Source organism: Myotis lucifugus, unplaced genomic scaffold (genome assembly GCF_000147115.1).
Source record: "Myotis lucifugus unplaced genomic scaffold, Myoluc2.0 scaffold_51, whole genome shotgun sequence".
Taxonomy (NCBI): Eukaryota; Metazoa; Chordata; class Mammalia; order Chiroptera; family Vespertilionidae; genus Myotis; species Myotis lucifugus.
The window spans coordinates 5,223,048-5,246,092 of record NW_005871099.1 but is presented as its reverse complement, the minus strand read 5'-3'; the positions used below and the strand labels follow the sequence as shown (position 1 = coordinate 5,246,092).

At 41.9% G+C, this 23,045-nt stretch overlaps 1 protein-coding gene across 1 annotated transcript in view; it reads left to right on the top strand.

The window, feature by feature from the left end:
• CNTNAP2 (contactin associated protein like 2) overlaps positions 1–18,259 on the top strand; it is a 1,215,871-nt gene extending 1,197,612 nt beyond the window's left edge. The window contains exons 22-23 of the mRNA XM_006088715.3: positions 16,150–16,230; positions 17,669–18,259. Coding sequence (XP_006088777.1) covers positions 16,150–16,230; positions 17,669–17,868 — 281 coding nt within the window. The 3' untranslated portion in view covers positions 17,869–18,259. The remainder of the gene's footprint in view (positions 1–16,149; positions 16,231–17,668) is intronic.
• The last annotated feature ends 4,786 nt before the right edge of the window (positions 18,260–23,045 follow it).

Here is a 23,045-nt window from a genome sequence, read left to right as displayed (position 1 = left end):
CTTACCTGGTGTTAATCAGTTGCTGTATCGATCTCATCACCATAATTTATCCCATAATTGGAATTCCCAATTAATTTCCATAATTATGAAAATGTGTATGAAGAAATATGAACTTAATTGGAAGGACAGAAAACAAGCTGCTGAAGTCTTGTTTAGATAATATGATTTTATTCTTTTCCTTTAGGTGAATAGGAATATGAGAGAGAATGGGAGGCAGGCGCTGGACATGGGGACAGAGAAAGACAGAGACAGAAAGGACGGTCACTGACTAGCAGCCTCCAGTGGCTTAGCATCAGGGAGGAAAACTTTTCCTCTACCCTCTTATGTCCAGTAATTAGAGGCCTGCAGATTAAACTGATAAAAGACAGTAACAGAAGAAAAACGTTTATAGATGTGCAAGCTTATAAAAGGGTTAGCTTAATAAATGGTTAAAGGCTTATATGCCTTACTCAATGGGGAACAGGGAGAGAGGAGAAGAACAAATGGGTTCCTACAAGAACAGAAGAGAGAGAAGCAAGTTTGTGATCATGCTTGTTTATGCAGGTAGGAGTGGTCTTTCTGTCTTCTTTAAGCCATAAAACTCCCCAAGGGAGGGGATTTATGGTAATTTTACTCTTGGTCTCCTTCCAAAGGGGAGGAAAAGCCATTCAGAAGGGGGAATTTATGGCAGCCTCGTTTCCCTGAAGTTTCTACGTTTTATCAGATAACAGAAACTCCAAAAAAATCTCTTTCTGCAGCTGTTGAATTGCAAATGTCCTCAGTTTAAACTAATAAGGTTACCAAAAGAACAGGAAATTAATACCCAAATAATGCAGCAACAACAATAAAAACAGTTTATGAAAAGCAACGAAGCCTTTAGATGGGGAAGTCTCAAATTGAAAAGCTGTAGCAATAAGCTTGCAAAAGGTTGGGCTCCTCTGACCATCTTCTAAGGAAGCTCATGGAGACACAGAAGTTCTCTTCTAAACTTGAGGGCAGCCAATCGGCTTCTTGAAACTGGAAAAGCATACGTCAAACAACCCAACAAGAATTCCGCAGTTTGGGGCCGAACTCTAGCTCTCATGAAAGGGTGTCATTATAGAAGTTGTTGACCCCAGGAAGGAACCGCAGTTTGAGGAAGATGTCCAAATATTATTCAATTTATTGAATCAACTGCAAACGTAATTTGAAAGGATATTGGGGCGGGGGATGCTATTTAACATGAAGATGTGGCCCTGCCGGTGTTGCTCAGTTGGTTGAGCGCCAGTTCGATTTCTGGTCAGAGCACATGCCCAGGTTGTGAGTTTGGTCCCCGGTCAGGGTGTGTATAGAAGGCAATGGATCGCTGTTTCTCTTTCACATCCATGTTTCTCTCTCTCTCTCCAAAACCAATAAAAACATTTTTTTAAATGAAGTATGTGCATCTTCAAAAATAATGCACACCCCTGGATGTGAAGATGGCCTCAGTATTGAAGGGATGTCAGTGATAAACCAAAGCTACTCACTTCACACCCTCACCAGGGTATGTGCTTTGCAGAGACCTGGAGATTAGAATTCAAGACATCCACCCCTAGGTCTCGCGTTCTTTGTGCTCCCTGACATCGCTCTTACTTAGATGATATCAGATGGTAAAAACAGAAAATATATTCTAAGTTATGCTGGCTTCGTGTAATAAGATCCTTTCTCTCTTCTATGACACTGCTGGCTGAGTTATTCATTGCCTCTCTGACACTTTGTGGACTCTGTCAGTATTTTCCAAAGCAAGAGACACGTGTAGTTGGCAGGTTGAGGTGTTTTATCACATTCCCAGGGAGGAAGTCTGACTCCTGCAGTGCAGCCTGGTGCCTTTGATAGGGGGTCACCAGGTCACTGTGGAAAGAAAATAGACATGGCATTGTATAACAGTGTAAAGTCACTTCCTGTTTATTTCTCTTTCAGCCCCTCAAATTTTGTCAAAGAGAAAGTCTCCGATTGGTTGTGACATGTCCTTAACACCCCCCTGCCTTGCTGTTAACCTTCATTAAAGAGAGAACAGGCTTCTGTTTAGAGCCCTGACAGAATAAATAGAATCACTCAGTAGGTTTAAAAAGTTGTATCAGTGTATTTATTTAAAATAGAAATTGGATCAATTTAGTGACAATAAGTAAATAAATAATCATTAGATTTTGCATGGATAATGGCAAAAAAATGTGAAGGCGGTTCCCACGTGATTGGAGTGTGGAAGGCCCTGGGCAGTGTGACAGGACCATCCCGAACACAGGGATGTAAGCACAGGGAGTAAGAGTGCATTTTTATAGGGGGAAACAGTAAACAAAATAGCATTAATTTGATTTACGTCAATTCTGCTCTATTAGGAACATCCAGTTGCTGTCTTTTCTGCCTGGTTTTCCCCATTGATAGGAGGTTCCGCCTGTTTCTAAAGCACATCATTAGGGTCCTGAGGAATATTTTTAGAACAATAGTTACAAGGGAGAAAAAACACACCAGCCCTGAGTTCTGGTGCATTAAAGGTCGCAGAGCAGCGGGAAATTGCTGGGACCCGCCTCTCGACCTCAGGCTCTGTTCTTTCTCTTGGTCGAATCCAGGAATCTTCTTTCCTTGAAACAGCAAGGATTTCCCAGCAGGAGTATAACCATGGACAGCAGAGCACATTCTGGAAAAAAAAAAAATACATCCACGAGTCAGATGCTGTAAATTTCTGCACTAAGAACCAACTCCAAACTGTACAGCACGGGGGCATTCCTAGTATGCCTTGAGGTGTTTTATCACATTCATGATACTTGATACAGAATACATCAGACCAAAGGCCACACAGATCCTAGAACCTTTTATAAAATATCATACCATAGACAGAGCACTCTAAGATGTAAGGTTCACTCCCTAAGGAATCTTCTGTTTATAAAGAGTATAACTAGTTATAAAGATTTATAAAGGACTTCTAGTGCGTAATATTCTCAGCACAGGTATGTGACGGTGCCCATACCTCTGTTAATTTACAAGTGTACCATGTGCGCCCCAGAAGGCCCCAGAGAATCGGCCTCAGCTGGGTGCTGGCAGTTGAACAGCCTCCACTGTAACCTTGACTTCCCTGCCTCCCACCCTAAAGCTAACCTCCATCTGACAATGAGGGACTCTTGACCAAGAACTCTCAATGGGTGGGACATGGAAAACCCAGGAGCACTGAGCAGAGTGGAAAAACAGTTAACCACGGCCCCATTCTCCTCCTGCCCAGACCCAGGGTCAAGGTTGTCAGGAAGCCGGGAGGATCCAAACCCAGACTTGTCCAGGGGATTCACTCAGGTTCACAGAGCTATTGAAAAACCAGCCCTCTTAGGAATGTGTTCTCCCACATAAATTGGGAGCTCGATGGAATCTGGTACCAGGGCTCACTCAAGGTAACAACCTCGCCCAGTTAGATTCCAGAGCACAGTCTGCCAACTACTTCAAACTGAGAAGTGAGGCTTGAACTCAACACAGCACTTGACCCCTGGGAATGTGAGTTTGACTTCTAAAGGCACCCCTCCCTTACCTCTAAGGTATGATTTTTAATGACTTGATTTCTTATCTATATTCCAAATTTCCTTTCCACCATCTGAAGATAAAATACTTTTATATCTTCATATGCAAAAGAGTTATGAATATGATGAACATTTAAAACTGAATATATTTATTCAGTTTCCTTCATAATTACAAGCTGGTAGGTGGTTTTCTTTACCACCTGCAGGCACTTAAAATAATCTTTCCAGCTTTTATACTGACATCTTAATTATTTCTGAGCAGTTAGTTCCCTTTTTGCATCCTTATGCTAAGATTACATGATTAATGCGTTCAATCCCTGACACCTAATCTTTTTATTCTCTTGTGTGTCTTTTCTCCTCATCAGTGACCCACACAGGTAACATTTATTCAAGTGCAAAGAACAGTTATTATTCCCCCTTTTCTAATTTGCATTTTTTCTGCAAATTCTGCTTTTCTGCAAGAACACCAAGCACATTTACACAGCTTAAGTTAAATATAATATTAAGTTACAGATATCTGATCCATTAGTCATTTAAGTTGTTCCCATCTTTCGTTTCCATGATGACTAGCTTTGCACATGTGACATTGTTGAATAAAGGGATATATTTTTAATTTTGATAGCTATTATATGTCAGCCTCCAATGATTTAGTACCCCCAATCCAATACAGTATGAGAATCTTTTTCCCCACACCCTTAACACAGTACATCATAATATTCTTTTAAACTTGCTACATTTTATTTATTTTTTATATATATATTTTATTGATTTTTTACAGAGAGGAAGGGAGAGAGATAGAGAGTTAGAAACATCGATCAGCTGCCTCCTGCACATCTCCTACTGGGGATGTGCCCGCAACCCAGGTACATGCCCTTCACCGGAATCGAACCTGGGACCTTTCAGTCCGCAGGCCGACGCTCTATCCACTGAGCCAAACCGGTTTCGGCTACATTTTATTTGAAAAAATAAAATTTTATTGTTTTAATTTGGATTTCATTAATTATAAGTGAGCTTAAGTATCTTTGTATACATTTATAAGTCACTTGTATTTATTTTTTCATGAACTGCCTATTTATGTTCTTCGACCAAATATTTATATTCTTTCCTATTTGTTGGTCATTTACTACTTATATGAATTCTTTATATGATAAGTTAATTAGTATTTTACTATGTTTGAGTGTTTTTCTAGTTTGATCTCTATTTTTTCATTTATGGGGTTTTTTCATGTAATTTTTAAAATTTTTTGCATGATGAAATAAAAATGTTTTATGGCTTTTTGTCATCTCCATTCAGAATTTTTTTAAAATTTTCTCTAGAAGATTTTAGTCCTATTTTTCATATTATAGATTTAGGTTTTCTTCTTGGTTAGATTTTTTTCCTCAAAGAACCAGCTTTGGATTTATTTATTAGTGCTATCATTTTTCTGTTTGCTTTTACCACTTGCTTTTACTTGACTTCTTTAAATTTATATTTGCTGCTCTTTAACTTTGTAATTTGAATGTTTAATTATCTCATTTTCATTATGGGCGGGGGGGGGGTGGTATATCATCCTCTTCAGAGGAATGTGGACCAAAGTTAACAAATCTCAGCTCTAAGCCCAAAACTCTCACTTCTGACCCTACCTCCCATACTGCACGTTCCAGATGCAGAGTCTTGGCATTAATATTTTTAACTAGATGTTTATCCAAGGGGCCTGAAAAGACCTTAGAGGCTTCCTTAAGCTGCCACAGCCTCCCACATCACAGAACAGATTTGTCAAGCCTGTGTTTTGCAAAGCAGTGAGGGCCATGGTGAGACATGATAGACAGCCAACCTCTCATAAGTGGCTACAGGGATGGGCAGTGAGGTTGGAGTCCCTGCAGCACCACACCCTGCTCAGCATCCTCTCTTTCCTGTGCTGCTCTCTAGTCACTCCCGTGTGGCAGGCGCTGCCTTTGCTCAGGTTCTGTTCTTTCCCAACCAGAGTTGTTTAACTCTCTGAAAACTCCACTGTGAATAAATCAAAAGGGTCACAAACATCAACTATGGGACAACGTCTACGGTCCTTGTTCCTCCCTGTGTGGGCGTCACTTTCAGTCCCAGTTTCCCTTTGCCTTTCCACCTTTCTTTCCCTTAGATTTTGAGCCCCAGGAAGGGCAGGATTCTCTCCCAGTCTTCTCTCTGTGCTCGCCCGCTTCGTCCACCGCACCGGGCAGGGGCCTTGGAGAGGCCTCTCTCCAGGGTTCTGTGCCGGGCCATCCTCTCAGCTGTGGTCTCCCTCACGTGGGGCTGGGGAAATGCGGGGAAACACAGGCATCCTCACTACTATGGCAACTTCTCCAGCGATGGCAGAACCACTGACTCCAGGAAATCACGGTATTTGTTTTTGCCTCAGTTTTGTGCTGCAGAAAGGGCAGGTGGATTCTTGATTCTGCTGTTCAGTTTCTAGCGAGGAACAACCCCGGAAGGCTCAGGGAGAAAAAGTAAAATCAACTTTATGTTAAAATCTAAATATACAATAAACCATATGAAAGTTATTTTAAACATGGAGACCAAATCGCTTTGACATTTCCCTCTTGGGAATGGCAAAGAGTGGTTTCCAAGAATTGACTTGGGAATTTTAACTTTTAAAAAACTGAAAAGGATAAATGACAGTTTAAAATTTTAAAGGACTTTAGTTGCTGAAATGCTATCAGGGCAAGATTTTGTTTCATCCTCGGGGGTCTATATGTATGAGTGGACATTATTAGCCACTTTTAAAGAGAAGGAAAATGAGCCCAGCCGGCGTGGCTCAGTGGTTGACCGTAGACCTATGAACCAGGAGGTCAAGGTTCAATTCCTGGTCAGGGCACATGCCCAGGTTGCAGGTTCAATCCCTAGTGCAGGAGGCAGCAATCAATGATTCTCTCTCATCATTGATGTTTCTGTCTCTATCTCTCTCCCTTCCTCTCTGAAGTCAATAAAAATGTATCTTAAAAAATAAATAACTAAATAAGTAAAGATAAGGGAAATGAGACTCAGAGAAAGCAAATGCCTTCATGCCCCCAAGAAAGAGCGGAGTGGCTGCTGTGGGCTAGCTCAACCCTGCCTCACACACACCGCACAGTCTGGAGACTCCTCGGCCGCGCCCCGTCCCGAGATGCTGCCCAGCCCCCTGTTTACAGCACCTGCTGAAAGGTACACAGAGACCGGCATTGCCAGGCCTAAATGTCAGGTAGACGCCCTTCAGATTCAGTGCTTTCCCCACTTCTCCTTCTTCTCCAGGAAAATAATCGAATTTAAACGTAAAAGATTTCCAGTTCTTTATTGTGAACTGTTTTCCTGTCTTCTGCCACCCCATGAATGCTGCTCTGCACACTCCCCCACCCCCCGCTTTATTTTTTTTTTCTTTCTCTTCTTTGATACACACCCAGAATGGCTAGAGTATTTTTTTTTTTTCTTTCTCTTTTTTGATACACACCCAGGATGGCTAGAGTATTTTTTTCACACTCTGTTGACATGAATGAGAGGTCCTGATGGGAGCGGCACCTGGAGGAGGCCTTTGGTGGGGCAGCATCGGGAAGCTTTAGAAGCCTTTTCTTTTCACAGGGTTCCTTCAGTGGCCATTAGGCACTCCATCTGCCAACAAGCAAAGACACTGTCCTTTGAGATCTAAGGTTCATCCAGGAAGAACAACTCAAAAGATGACGGAAATACCCAGCGAGGGGGTTGCAGCGTCAGTTTTCTGAGGTTGGCCTTCTTAGAAGACAAGACATGTCTTGGGATTGGAATTACATGTTTCACTTCTGCTAATGCAACTGAAAAGAGTATTTCAAAAGCACGAGCCCTGCTGGGCATTGATAAAAGACTTAAAATACGTGCAGAATTAATTTTTAAAGCACTTTAGCTTTGCTCACTGCCCTTTCTAATCGTCCACACACACAGTGCAGCCGGGAGCCGGTCAGCGGGCTGGATCCGGGTAGACGACACTGTGTTCTCAGAAACACTCCTCATCTGTGTCCTGGTTTCTGAGCACTGAGGAATAAAAAAGAGTCAATTTTACATTTTGGTGAAAGAGCAATTACAACAGACGTCCTCCAAACCAAAGCCAAAGCCGTATGAATATTGACAGAGCGAGTCCACGGAGAGCAGGAGCACATTCATCGTCTGAAACTGAAGACGTGTTCTGCACACTGAGATATAGAGGTTATAGCAGAAGATTAAGTGTTTTTCCAAATGCATTTTGTTATTCCCCGTACTTACCTCAAAAGACATACGATGATGGCAGAAGCAAAGCAGCAATATTCTGCTGTTTTCAAAACAGGCAAATTATGGCCCTTGAACTGACTAGAAACTCGCACAGGGGCGTGAGAGGAGACCCTTCTTCCGTGCCTGCCTCCTCAGATGATTAAATGTGCTCAGTACTCTCACAAATGACGAAATCATCTTTTGACTAGATTTGGGGTTATCAAAAAGTTATTTTAATCAAGCTCCCAAGCCAGAAGTTCTGGACATCCAAAGCCTTTGCTAACCCTTGCCCAGTGCCCGGTGGAGGTGTCCTCAGCAGAAGCCTGAAGGCACCAGCTCCAGGGTCTCCCAGAGACGGTCATCTCATGAACAGTGCCAACTCTTGACCACTGTCTGGGCAAAAACATCAGGGAATGTCTTTATAGGTGCGCTTTGGGGCTTATTCACTGTATTTGGTGGCTTTAACTTCTTATGATGGTTATTTTCTCAAGCACCCTCTCCTTGGAAAGTGAGACTGTACCCCTGGTTGGAGCGTCATCTGTCATCCCCTACCAAAAGGTTACAGGTTTGATTTCTGGTTAGGGTACACACACCTAGGTTGCTGGTTCAATCCCTGGTCAGGGCATGTAGGGAAGCAACCAATCAATGTTTCTCTCTCCTTCTCTCCCTTCCTCTCTCTCTAAAAATCAATGGAAACATATCCTCAGGTGAGGATTTTTTAAAAAAGAAAGAAATAGGGCTAAAGATAATGGAACCATGGGGTGAATTCTCATGTAAGTCAGTAAGAGCACACAAATGATTCTGAAGGGGGGAGGGAAGGCAAGATGCTCAGAAGGAATATGAACCTCCAGGGTTTCAGTTATAGCTCTGCTGCTCAAGTACCCAACCACCTGTGAGGAATGCAGATGCCCAGGCCCCGCCCCAGACCAGCCCAATCAGAACCTGCATTTTAGCACAACACCAGGTGGTTTGTATGCTCCCTAACATTTGAACGCTCTGAACCAAAGCACTCAGGAATCAATCTATTTGTGTCTGCAAAAGGCACATGAGAATGAGTTTCAAGGAGAAAGAAAAAGCCTAAAGAACCCACCAGCTACACGATGCAGAGCCCTTTTATTCCTGCCCTCAGCACCCTTTGTGAGTTGGAAGGGACAGGCCCTGAAGGGGGTCCCGCTGCTGCTGAGGACAATCTGGAAACCGTGCTCTCCCTCAGAAAGGGGTTTGAATGGCACCGCCCAAATTTATCTTATTCCCCCAGCCTTGGGGCTTCTGCGTTCCTGCATCCAATTAATGCCAACATGAGTCTATAGCACCCTGTGGTGGAGAACGACAGTAAGTCCCAGGTGAATCCAGAGACTTGGCCGAAGTGACTTGAGCACCTACCAGCTACATAACCGTGACCTACACACCATCCTGCGCCTTAGCCTCCCAGATGTAGAGACAGGTTGTGGGATGGAAAGCCAGTTGTAACCATCTGTGATCCTCAGGAGCCCACAATGTTATCCAACCATAGCTTTGATGATTGATTCCTACACAATTACTACTAACAAAAGAAGAAACAGTTTGCCCACCTGAGAAATAAGAAGACATCTCTAACATGAAAATGGACACCACATGACTTACTTTAGTGTTTATGGAATACAAAGTCTGAGCTTCTACCAATAATGAGATATTTCCTATTAAAAATACCTATTTATACTTTCCCGGACAAAAGAATGTAATGTCATCCTAGTCTAGGATTATCAGTAAATCTTTTTCCTGAAAAGCAATTGAGACAATTCAGAAATTGCCTTAAAAACCCACTGGAAGGAGGGAAGCGAATAAAATCGATGCCCATTCAGTCCTTTTGTATAGAAGTTGGCATTATGTTCACAACCAAGACATACAGCAGATGACAGTTTCCTTTATTCTGTTTCTTTTCACCTAAAGAACCTCTTTGAGTCCCTGGATCTTGAACACTCATACAGGCTGGAAATGGAAAGTTTTTATTTCACTTGTCAGAGCCAAAATCTCATAATCTCTTCCCCGTTTGAGACTAGAATTCTAGCTGTCTAGCTTTCTGTGGAAACTGAGGTGATGGCTATATGTATAGATACGAGACTGAGGTTCACGAAGCCGTGGCCCACCAATCCCTCCCTCCTGAACGTGATCAGCAGTAACTTCTCCCAGAATAAAACAGCAGCTCCTTATATCTTCAGCATCTTAATCGAAAACCTTTTATTTCACTTCTGTTTCTAAAATATCAGTCAATAGCAAATGCTTAAAATGCATTACTTAAAAAAAAAAATTTCTGCCATACCACTCAAATTTAAAGGAAGAGAATAAAGCAAACGAAACAAAGAAGCTGGGAAGAACAAAGGCATATATACATCATCTAGCCCAGACCCCACTGCAAACATCGTGCTGCAATTTGAATTAAATTACAATTAATAGCAGTTTTGTTGGAGTGTCTCACATTATCACTTTAGATGCTGAAGCTTAAGTGGTTTCCATGGAGATATTTTCTCAAGGAGATGTCAGCTACTCTCTAATTTTTTTGTCCCTGATATATGACAACCTAAAGCTTTTAGTGCCTTTTATTCTGGGGGGGTTTTATGTTAGATAACCTCGATTTATTTTTATATGCATTTAAACGAGTGTTTTATTTGCAATTGGTTTCTGAGCCTAAAGTCTACAATTTTATATATTTTGAAACATAGTAAATAAAAACCACAACTACCTCATTTATATTCTGTAGTGAAAAAATAATAATCTTTATTGTTCCATCTTCTCCCTACCTGATCAATGGCTCAGGCAATAAATTTGAGGCTAAAGAATGCAGATCTCTTTTTAATAACCTATTCTTAAAACTGTCTAAATTCCATTTATTATACTTAAGCACCTGCCTTGAAATTTCTATTAATTTTCACATTCTAAAAATGCAGTAAAAATTACATTCCAACAGTAATGTTTAAAAGCACAATTAGCACTATTCATGATTTCACACGTGCTTCTAGAATGGTGATCACCATTCTCTCTGGGCTGGTTGGGCCCCTGAGGGATTGGTGCTGGAACCAGGACTATTGGGCTTCTGTTCTTCTGCAGTGCTGGTTCGGAGCCCTCAGTTTATCACATGGTTCAGCTGATACTGTCATCATGTGGAATTATACTATGTCAGACAAAAAAGGTTTCTTCATGCTCAGCTTTTGAAGTCGGACAAGTGCAGTCAGAGCTTTTAGATATCATTGGTCTCCCCAGAGAGCCCCCCAGCCACAGAGAAGCAATTAGGCTAAGTTAGTGGGTCGCCATAAAAGCATGTCATATTGTTGACAATTGGATAGAGCCAGTGTAGACGGATCACTTCTCATCAGAGAGAGAGAGGTCAGCTTAGTTTTTGTAAGTGGTTTCTGGAGCCAATTTCCTGGTTCAAACCCTGGCTCCTCCTGTTACTGGTCATGGGATCTCAGACACATTTTTAGCTTCCCAAGTGTAGGAATATGCCCACCTCACAAGGCTCACATGAGGATGAAATGAGTTAATACATGAAAAGGACTTAAAACAGGACCTGACTTGTAGGAAGTGCTATTATTATTTCCTAAACAGCTTGTTCCTGGAATGTGAATTTTATGTGAATTGGCAATTAAAAACATGTTTGGTATCCTGGGCCCTAGAGAGTTTTATATCTGAGGAAAGTGTAGTCAGTGCCATTGATGATTCATTTCACGTAATCCTAGAATTAGAGCTTTGCTACTTGTCACATATAAATACCTAAATACCCTACATGGTCACTGGGGGCTTTGGTTGTGTAATGGGCCTCACATCTGGACAGGTGGGTTCATTACTTGTCACTGGCACTCAAGCCCTTGTTGTCCCAGATGCCAGGGAAGGACACCACACACACCCCTGCCCAGCACACAGATAGGAGAGTGCCAGTCGGACTCACATTCGCTTCCTGAGAAATCCTTCCAAGAAGGTGGCAAGGGGGAGGGCAAACTGCCCTTAGAAAAGAGAATAAAGCATCCTTGTTTTCCTTTCTTTTGGGGGGAAGGAAAGTGCATTTTTGCTCACCCAGTTCTAATACCTGACCTTTTTATTGTATCCGTATAGTTATGGGAATAACTTCCCCTGGGCCTGCTCTTACCAAGTATGTGTGTTATTTCCTTCCCCCCCCTCCCCCCGCAACCTGAAGATGGAGGAGGGGAAAGGAAACACCAGTGCTGAGCTCTCAGGTTGCGCCTCACATGGAAGGCAAAGGAAGAATCTATTTGTTAAGAAGACTGTGATCCATGTCTGAATATGTTGACGTCTATGATACATTTGCCTTCTCTGAGTGAGAAGGGCTGTAGTGCCTCTATGGGCTCTGAGGCCTCAGCCAGGCTATTTCAAGAGCACGTCCAATGGTGGAAACTCTCTAATCCTCAATTCCTGCAGGAATCTGTTCTGTTGTCCTCTGCTGGTGGGGGAGGGGAGAAGAGCTACTCTCTGTGTGGTACAAAGGAAGCATGGTCTATGGATAGAATGAACAAACAGCCAGGGAGATAAGCAGAGATACACACGGTTCTGTGAGACTCTAAGTCAGAGCTGGAACAGCGCCACGCCTTGGTGGCCATCGTCGCGCAGTATCATTTGGGGATCCCGAAAAAAAGTGTATTGAAAATAGCCTTTGCCTGTTTGATGCAAATCTGGTCTTGAGACTGTTAATATCTAAAGTCTATTTTGAACTACTCATGACATTGTCTAAAATATCGGCTCCTTGATACTCCAGTACCACTGAAATTGCTGTGTTCTAGCAAACTTTGGGAAGTTAGCCACAGAGCGGAGCATGTGCCATGGGTGGGTTTGAGGTCTGGTCCCAGCGTATTTCTTGGTATCCATGTTTCTCTGTGTGCATTTCCAAGAGGCTCTTGGTCCCCAAGGGGAAGGACAGATGAGATGAAATCATTTGGAATATATCTATTAAAATAGCCATAACTCTGCTCATCAAAATAATGTGAATTTGCCTCAAGGGAGTGAGCACTCACATGCATTAAGACAACCAGGCTTAAGTTATCAATAAAGCCATGAAAATGGGGATGCTCATGCTAAAAAAAACAGAACCCTGCTCTTAGTTTCACGAGGACTTCCGTTGTACCTGAGGGTTTTCCACTGATTGTTCTCAGCTAATCTCCAAAGGCTAGTGGACACAGGAATCATTAGTAGCCTCTCTGTATTCTGTATGTTCATTGCCTTTATTGGGAAGAATAAGAATGCTGCTTTGCTTTAAGGGTTGGGTTGGGTTTAGGCAGCTGACTCTTAAAATTATATCTGCATGGGAGTCTTTATTATCAGAAGAGGCTACACAAACATTTACACATCTCTTAATGGACTGATTTTAATTGCACCAGTCAACGAGCATCCAATTAGCTCTGCTTCTTGTCTGCACTGTTTGTCATTGGGACTGCAAACATAATTAAGACTGGCCCCTGACTTTAAGAGGGTGACTATTGCATAAGGAGTGACAAGAATTACGATGATAGCCACTGAAAAGAGGTGGTTGGGGATAGTTTCAGGAAAGACAAAGGATTTCATGGACAAAGAGAGGAAAGGCAAACAGGAAGTCTAGACAGAGAGTGCCATGTGGATGAGCAAAGGCACATCAACCAGAAGCATCAGGAATCCGTGCCTAGAACAGGGGTGGCAAACTTTTTGACTCGAGGGCCACAGTGGGTTCTTAAACTGGACCGGAGGGCCGGAACAAAAGCATGGATGGAGTGTTTGCGTGAACTAATATAAATTCAAAGTAAACATCATTACATAAAAGGGTATGGTCTTTTTTTTTTTTAGTTTTATTCATTTCAAACGGGCCGGATCCGGCCCGCGGGCCATAGTTTGCCCACGGCTGGCCTAGAATGTTGAGTAGGGAATGTGGTGGCTCCATGAGGGAAGAGGCAGAAGAGAAATTCAGCTCAAGGGAAGCTTTGCTCCATTTGCCAAAGAGTTCAGATTATTATACCAAAGACAATCCTAGGATATTTATAAATATTCTCTGCTGGCTCTTCTCCTCGGGTCATCTCAGGTCACATCCACACCTTCCACTAATGCTTATGTCAATAACTTCAAGGGAACCAGGGAAAACATGTCAATATCTCTAAATATCTATGTTAACTCAGTTTTGTGGCCAAGGATGCAAAGCCATGGAGCAGGCTTTGGAGCAGAGAGAAACTATGCTATGTTCTACCATCCACATCACCTGAAGCAGAAAAGCAACCAATTTCATAGTCTTGTGAATAACACACAATCCTCCTTCCTTCCTATATAATAAATGGGTAATATGCAAATCAACCGAACGGAGGAACGACTGGTGGCTATGACGTGCACTGACCACCAGGGGGCAGACGCTCAATGCAGGAGCTGCCCCCTTGTGGTCAGTGTGTTCCCACAGGGGGAGCGCCACTCAGCCACAAGCCGGGCTCAGGACTGGCGAGCACAGTGGCGGCAGCGCTAAGGATGTCTGACTGCGGACATCCCCCAAGGGCTCCGGGACTGCGAAAGGGTGCAGGCCGGGCTGAGGAACCCCTCCCCCCACCACCAAGTGCACGAATGTCATACCCAGGGCCTCTAGTAGAATAACTGAATTACCACTGTGAGTTTTTGTCACTATACTTAATATATTTTGAAAGTTCAGATTATTTAAAGGAGGACAGAAGATGTCTGTGTATTTTCAAAAGGAGATGAGAAATATGACCCAACTCACAAAATATCCAGTAAGTAGATCTCTCTGCCTGAGTGTCCTGTAGACACTTCAAACTTGACATGTCTAAAACAAAACAAATTTTTCTCACCCATCCCCTATAAAAGGCTCTTCCTCTCATAGGCCCTGCCCAAGCTGAACTGTCTGAGGCCTGACTTCCTCCACAGCCCCCCTGTCTGTCTCCCCACAGCCCTAAAAGGCAGGATAGGGAAGTTTATTGACTGCGGCCTACCTGGGTTCTGATCCCAGCTAGGCCGCATACAAGCTGGATGATGTTTTTAGGACATGGGCTAAATGGTGTCCAGAGTGAGTTGTTACAACATCAAAAGGCCTAGGAACTGTACCATCATTGGAGGTAGGTGAAGGTATAAGTTTTCTTCCTTGAAAAGCAACTCCTGTGTTTTGAATTGTAGTCTACATCAGAAATTGTGTGTGTTAATAACCAAATCTTGCCCTGGCCAGTGTGGCTTATTTGGTTGAGCATCATCCTGTGCACCAAAAGGCTGCTGGTTCTCTATCGCTCTCCCTCTCCCTTCCTTTCTCTCTAAAATCAATAAAAACATATATTTTAAATGCCTTTTTTTAAAGAAAAAAGCTGAGTCCTTCCTAAGATATTCCCTAAGTCATAACACAGACCTATTTTATCAGTGTGTACACATTTAATTATGCCAAATAACTACTATAAATTTCTTATTTTTACTGGTGCCATTCAGTAGCCATGGTTCTGGTTAGACTAAGGCCGTGGACGGCAAAGTGCGGCTCGCGAGCCACATGCGGCTCTTTGGCCCCTTGAGTGTGGCTCTTCCTAAGCCTTAGGAGTACCTTAATTAAGTTAATAACAATGTACCTACCTATATAGTTTAAGTTTAAAAAATTTGACTCTCAAAAGAAATTTCAATCGTTGTAATTTGGCTTTGTTGACTAATGAGTTTGCCGACCACTGGACTAAGGTAGTCTGCCTTCAGAGAAGCTGCTGCTATTGCAAGATTTACCTTAAAGCGTAATTTCTCAAGCAGAAGTCCAGCAAATATGAAATCTTTCTTTAATTTTAAATTATCTTACATGAATGATAATAACTCTCCTGACCTATATACAGACTTCATAATGTTTGCCTTTTGCATGCTTTATATTTATTTTATCTTAGAGAAGTCGCTAAGTTTAATACAACTGATTCTTACATTTTTAATAATAGGGAAAGAAAGAGAATATTTATTAGATAATTAATATTCTTCTCAGCTCTCATGAAATATTACCCCCTTATAAAATATTCCTGAAGTGTACAATGTTTTTTTAGAGCCATGTAAAATATTAATATCAAGAAGTGATTGCTTTTTAAAGTAATGCTGCACGCTTTAACAAGCTCATCTGTAAGTACAGCCACTGCCACCAGTTGTGAATGGGATAAAAGTGGACAGGAGGCAGGTTTCAGCCAAACTTAAGTATTATAATCCATAAGCTTGTCTGTCAGTGGAACTGGAGCAGGCAGCCCGGGTAGTTTGAGTCTCTGATATTCCTCCAAAGGAGTTGCAGCACTTCTCTGTGAAGGAAACCAGCAGGAATGGGGGTGGATGTTGCTGTGATTCTCCTGGGAAGTAGCAGCAAGATGGGTCCACCTGAAATGGGCATCTCATTTGGGAAAATGGGAAGTAAAGAGTTGTATGAAGACAGGTGCCATATTACTTGGGATTAGTGGTAAACCTCACTCTCTGACCTCACTTTCCATTTCTTTCTCTACAGCGAGTGCTGATTTTCCATATAACCCAGGACAAGGCCAAGCTATAAGAAATGGAGTCAACAGAAACTCAGCCATCATTGGAGGTAGGTGATGTACAGAACAGGCTTTCCTGTGGCTACTCACCTGTGGGGAGCAGTCATTTTTTTATTTTAAAAAATATTTTTTAATTAATTCCAGAGAGGCAGGTAGAGGGAGAGAGAGATAGAAACATCAACGATGAGAGAGAAACATTGATTGGCTGCCTCCTGCACATCCCACTCTGAGCCTACAACCCAGGCATTTGCTGCTACTGGGAATCAAACCATGACCTTCTGGTTCATAGATCAATGCTCAATCACTGAGCCATGCCAGCCGGGCCAGAAGCAATAAAATATGGTCCAGGGGAAAAACAAGTTATCTAGATTTTTAGTATTCATTTTGCTATTTAAATATGGCTTCAGATTATGAAGTATGGATGTGGATAAACTGTGGAAATGTAACCTGGCTACTTTCTAATGCACACCTGTAAAAAAAAGAATAATGGTGAGCTAGCCAAATCTGAATATGTAAGTAAGTAGCTGAGAGGCAATAGCCATGACATGTCCTTACTCCCTCCCATCTTTTTTTACTTTCATGCTCTCATGTCCCAAATGGTCCAGGATAGCTTACTACAAACATTGGAAAGACTGTGCCATTCTAGTTTCAGAAAACTAATAAGCCAGAATATCTAATTTGTTCCAGTCTTTCCTTCTGACCATGGCTACCTGTAGAATAATTAGACTCTCCTGAGATAATCCTCATATTTGGATCAATATTGATAACCCTGTTGCCCATTGCCATATTCTCTTCCTGCTTCTGTCTTATTTCATAAAAGTGTTTCTGCCTCTCCGAGTATAACTTATATATGTATGATGCTGCTTAATCCCAGTTCCAAAGTTTGCCATATGCTTTTTCTGCATCTATTGAGATTATCATATGGTTTTTCTCCTTTATTTGCCCAATGTGATAAATTACATTGCTTTATTTTTTTAATGTAAAACCAATCTTGTATTCCTAGAATTAGCACCACTTTATCATAATATATTTTTTACATATTGCTAGGTTTGATTTTTAAATTTTATTTAAGAGGAATATTGCTTGATGATTTTCTTTTTCATAATGTGTTTGTGTGAGTTTAGTATCGGGATAATACTGGCCTCATAAAATGAGTTGAATAGGACTTCCTCCTCCTTTATTTTAAGGAAGATGTGTAGGCTTAGTGCTATTTCCTAAGGTCATGTTTTTTAGGTCTTCTAAATTCTTATTGATTTTCTGTTTAGTTGTTCTATCAGTTACTGAAAGAAGAGTGTTGAAATCTCCAAGTCCATAAATTGGTCTAATTCTCCTTTCAGTTCTGTTCGTTTTTGCAGTTACTGTTTTTGGAGGTTTGTGTTTTTATGGGAGAGGGTAGTGTTTGAAGAAACCATGGTGAAGTGGGGGGAAAGTATTGGTGGGATATGTAAGACTAAGTTTAACCTGTAGTCCTTGTCCTGTCTCCACCAGGGGTCATTGCTGTGGTGATTTTCACCATTCTCTGCACCTTGGTCTTCCTCATTCGCTACATGTTCCGTCACAAGGGCACCTACCACACCAACGAAGCGAAGGGAGCAGAGTCAGCAGAGAGCGCAGATGCTGCCATCATGAACAACGACCCCAACTTCACAGAGACCATTGATGAAAGCAAAAAGGAATGGCTCATTTGAGGGGTGGCTCTTTGGCTGTGGGATAGGGAGGGGGAAGGGAAAGGGACAAAAGCACCCTGCTTCATACTCTTGAGCACATCCTTTAAAATATCAGCACAAGTTGGGGGAGGCAAGCAACAGAAAATTCTTGAGACTGATCGTCACACACAAAAAATATATAATAATACTTTTTAATATTTCTTTATAGCTGAGTTCTCCCTTCTGTATCAAAACAAAATAATACAAAAAATGCTTTTAGAGTTTAAGCAATGGTTGAAATTTGTAGGTAAAATCTGTCCTATTTTGTGTGTGTTTAGAGGTGTTCTAAAAATCCATGGTAACAGGGCAAGTTTTCTACATTTTTAAGAGCCCTTAGAACGTGCATATTTTTTCTTGAGGAAAGCTGATGCACAGACACGTGGCCTCCAGCATTCTTTTCCTTTCACATATAGTCAACTTTTAATGGGCTAGTGTAGCTACTAGTTCATGTTCATATGATGTTTCTTTTTGATATCCTATAAATTGGAGAAGGAAAGAAAGAGGCAAAGAGAACCTATTATTTGCCAGTTTTCAACTAGACCTCAACCTGTGCCGATTTTCCCAGAGTTCCTGCCTGAAGCAGTCAAAGGAAGAAGGTGTGTGGCACCTGTGAGGTAACGTCATCATCAACACAACAGAGAGAAGCATTAAGTACCAGGGCAAGTAGTTTCCCAGTGGGATTGCTGGTTTTATTTTTCATTGAATTCTGTGAGATCATATTGTTCTATGTTTGTAGTCTTAGATCTGTTCAGTATCTGTACCTGTCACTGATTTTCCTCCGCTCTACCTACAACATACTGGGTTATGTTACATGGATGTGTAAGCATCTCATTGTAGGATTAGAGGCACATGTCATGATCCATTTGCTCTGTTTCTTTCATAGTTGTAGTAAGAATATGGACGCTGTCTGGCTAATGCATAAATTAAGTGGTTCTCAGTTTGCTTTAAATCTCTAGTTTTTAAGCCCCTGTGACAAACTAGCAGACAGTGAACAGACACAATAAAGCCAAGTTGTGATTGCTATTTGTATTTTTACTACTCTGGAATCCTTTGGGAAAAACACTGCCATGATTTACATCTCCTCCCTGTATTGCTCCATCTAAAACAGACATGCTGCGTTGGTTCAGCGATCTTCCTTGGCAGATACACTTGAGTCTCTGGTTCACCACAAACCTGGTCTCCAAAATTGCTTCTCAGAGAGAGTATCTGTCTAGTCATTTCACACCTCACTTTAGTCAGGAACTTTCACCAATTATTCCAACAAGTAACTCATTGATTTTATTTAAAAAATAATAGACTTATAGTATGTAAACTGATGGGACAGAGCTCCTATTGGAACATCTAAAAAATAATTTCACTTATTTAATAAAGGATTACATAAAAGTTATTTCTAGAATGAATACCATTTACGGTCATTATAGTTCAGGCTCTTATCCTTAATACTTTTTAAAAAAATTTTAGGCTCCAATATTTGACCACTTGTTTTCCTTCTCCTGCTAGGTAAGATGAGGTTAAAAAGGTATCAATGCTATTTTTCTCATAGCCTGCCTCGGTAAAATGGAAATTCTAGTTTACCTGTGTATATGCATACTTTTCCACTTACTGGGTATGCCGAAGTTATTGGAGGACCTCAATTTCCTGAGTCAGGAAAATGTTGTCCATAGCTGCCAGAGGTACGTGGCACAAGCACTGGCACATTCCACAGGAGACACGACCCATTCAAGCCACAGTGACAGAACACACGGGAATCCAAACCCCTTTTTCCAGTTGCTGACCTCAGGTCCTCTCATGAAACTAAGAAGGGTCTTAATCACTCTCCTGTAAATCACATTAAAAATGAAAAGTATTTAATATGATAAATATCAGAACACTGTAACATTTACAAATGACATAGGAAACAACGGCTATTGATTGAACCAAGATGCCTCCATTCGGGGCTCTTTTATGTATTATCAAATTGAAAAAGAAAATTTTAAACGTTGTATTACAGATATGTTTCTGATTTTTTTAAAAACCTATTTTACAGCATTACCTTTGTACTTAACAAATAATGCAGATTGGTTATTTCTTGCATTTTCCTTGACAGCTTTGTTCTCTATATATTGTCTCAACACTTCCCCTGTTCCCCCATATGGTTAGGGAATTAAAACAATCAAAACAGTCCCTGATACGAAAATGTTCTCACCCTTTCTCTTCTCTCTCTTCTTTCCACTTTCCTGCTATAAAATGTTAAAAGTAATACCCAACACTTCTCTGACCGAATTTCCAAACCTAGGCCACTGCAATGCCTCCCGGGATCAGTGGGTCTCCCACAGCACCATCATTTGGGATGTTTAGGATGGACAGAGGTATGACCGTCTCTGCCCTTAAAGGGGTTACAATCCGGCCAGCAGACAGGACACTAAAAGGTGGATAAGGAATTAAGTGCCAAAAGAAGGCTGGAGATCTGACTTCTCTTTGGGACTGTGGTCTTCACAATAACTCCTGAGTCTGTTTATGAAGCCTCTATCCAGTCCTTTCTAAATGGTTAACAACTTGTTTACGTGAAGAAAGGAAACCAGCTTCTTTCCAGCTCCCTCCCTTGAAAGTTCAGGACAGTGCAGCCTAGCCAGCCGGACACAGGGCCCAAGTGCAGTGTCTAATCTTGCTTCGTCAGCCATATGCCGCAGAATCGCAACATCTTCCATCCCAATGCATCAGCAGTCAAGCACAAAAGGCCAGCGGTAATGCATCTTTACATGATAAGAACAGACAAAACAAAACCGCTTTTTAAAACAAGAGGCCGGTTGACAGTCACAGGGAAAGCTCCTCCTGGGCTTAGTGTTGCTTGTGCAGGAAATGGCTTCTGTGTATACAGCAAGCACCTATGTCTGAGAAGCCAGCAGTGGGGACTTTGAATGAACGTAAAATCAGTGCCATTCTAAGCTCTCAAGGTAACATTCTATAGAGCTCAGGGAAGCTAGCTCCAGAGGTGAGAAGTTATTGTATGGTTAAGCTCTTCTCCGGCCCTTCTTTGTAAGACTACATTTTTCCTTGTGGCTTTCAACCAATGGCTCAAGTCAAGCGACTTACATGAAGTTTTTACTGAAGAGCTGGGAATGAGAGTTTGGAGTGAGTGCCCTTGTTGGAAAATGTCCTGTTGCCTGCATTTGATAAACGAGCCACCTTTGCTAACAGGAGCAGGAATTAAGGGGCACGGGGAAAAGAATTGGTACCAGCCGAAGAGATTTTCATGTTATGGTTGAACATCTGTTGAACCACCAGGTGCCAGCTGAGAGATGGGCACAAAGACACAAGCCACACCAGAGAAGGCACTTGAGGAAACAGCTACAGCTACCGGATATGAAAGCAGAGTGTCAGCGAAAGGTCAAGAAGAGGCTTTGATTTCCCTCTATAAGAGGATCAGTTCTTTTCTAGTCTTCCGCTTGTTCTTCCGGGGTAAACATGTTCATGGCTACTTTATGTCTCAGACCTCCAAATGATTAGCACCTGGTTTGAACCTCCTCATATGTGCTCCTTTTCATCATCCTACCAAGCAGTTTTCAAAAAGAAAGGCAGCAAATTATCAAATCAAATTATTCATTGAATTCCAGTTAACCAGCCAAATATAGGTCACAAACTGCCATCCCAGGAGAACGAGCTGATCCTGGAATCGGTGAGAAACGATAATAGTGAGGCTTGCCAATTTGGACTAAAAAACAATGGGCACCATTTTTTAAATGACATTTGGGGAGTGAGGACCCTGAGAGTCAGCTGACAGAGGCCCAACCCTTCCTCTTTCTCCCTGCTTTGCTCTGTGACTTTTGCCAAGTCGCTGAACCTCTGTCCTCCTTTGCCTATATTTAAGTTAGAGCTGTTTTACCGACTTTATAAGACAATTGTGAGGGGCCCCGATTCCTGACGGGAGAATACTTGGAAACCCAAATATAAGGGCCAGAGTCAACGGAGCCTATAGTAGAAGACGTGCTTCCGGGTTGTGGTTGTAAGTCACATCCAAAGAAACAACGTGGCCATGTCGGGGAAGGCGGAGATATGCGGGGCATCGCTGCACAACCAACTGCTGAGTTATTCATCAGGTAGAGTGCCAAGGGGCCAACTGTCAACACTTCGAGAGGCAACACAGCCCGGACAGAGCCAGAGAAATCAGGACTTCGCGTGCATAAAGCCCTCAGTTCCCACTCATCCGCCTGCAGTTTACCCCGGCCCTCGGTGTGATTAACTGGCTTCTAAGTAAGATAGTACAAACAACAAATGTGACTTTTTGCGTAGCCTGCTGGCTCTGCATGATAACGTTGGAAACGTCCTATTCCTTACCTAGCAGTATTTTTTGGATATAAGTGGTATGTAAACCGATGGTAGAGTTGAAAAGTTGGTTAACTCCCGTTGAGCACAGACTGTCAGAGGAATAAAGGCAGAAGGGTACCTAGGTATTAATGTCTAACATGCATTCACAAGTTTATTTTCCAGATGAAAATGTTCTTTAAGAACAGGTCTATGGACGGCCTGCACCATTCTCAAGCCTTGGGTTATTTCTAGTCAGTGCTGGACTCTGGATGGCTATGAGAACACGGAGGCCCCTCTCACGTAGGCCGAGACAGTTCCCAGTGTCGCTCAGTCTAAGTTTTCTTTCTTCACGTTTTCCATTTTTTCAGTGAGCATGGTGACAATGGAGGTTAGCGTTGTGAAAAGTTGGCGTAAATATTCTTTCTGTAAAGTCAATGAGGGTCCCATTCCTGTGAAATAACACAAAATTTCACTCTCTAAAAGCAGCAGCATGTAAACTAGAATGAAAGAAGGAAATTATGTATGTATGCCTAATATTCTTTGTGAATGTTCTTTCATTTAACTAAAATTATATTAGAAACCAGATTGATAAATAAAAAATCCAAAATAGTTTTAATTATCCTAAAAGTGGTTTTCTGTGTTTTGTTCCACTCGATTCTCTTAGAAGCAATTATCAGCTTTCAGCAAAGAAAGTTCCAAGCCCTGAAATATACATCTCTTGGGAACATAATCTTTCCAAAGCTGTGAAGATACAGCCCCTCCTCCAAGCAGGTATTATATAGATGCACCCACTGTTAACCTTCCTTGGCCACACACTCCTCTCCTCTCCCAATTTTCTTAAAGTGCTTCATGGATATTGGCTTCACGTTTTGGTT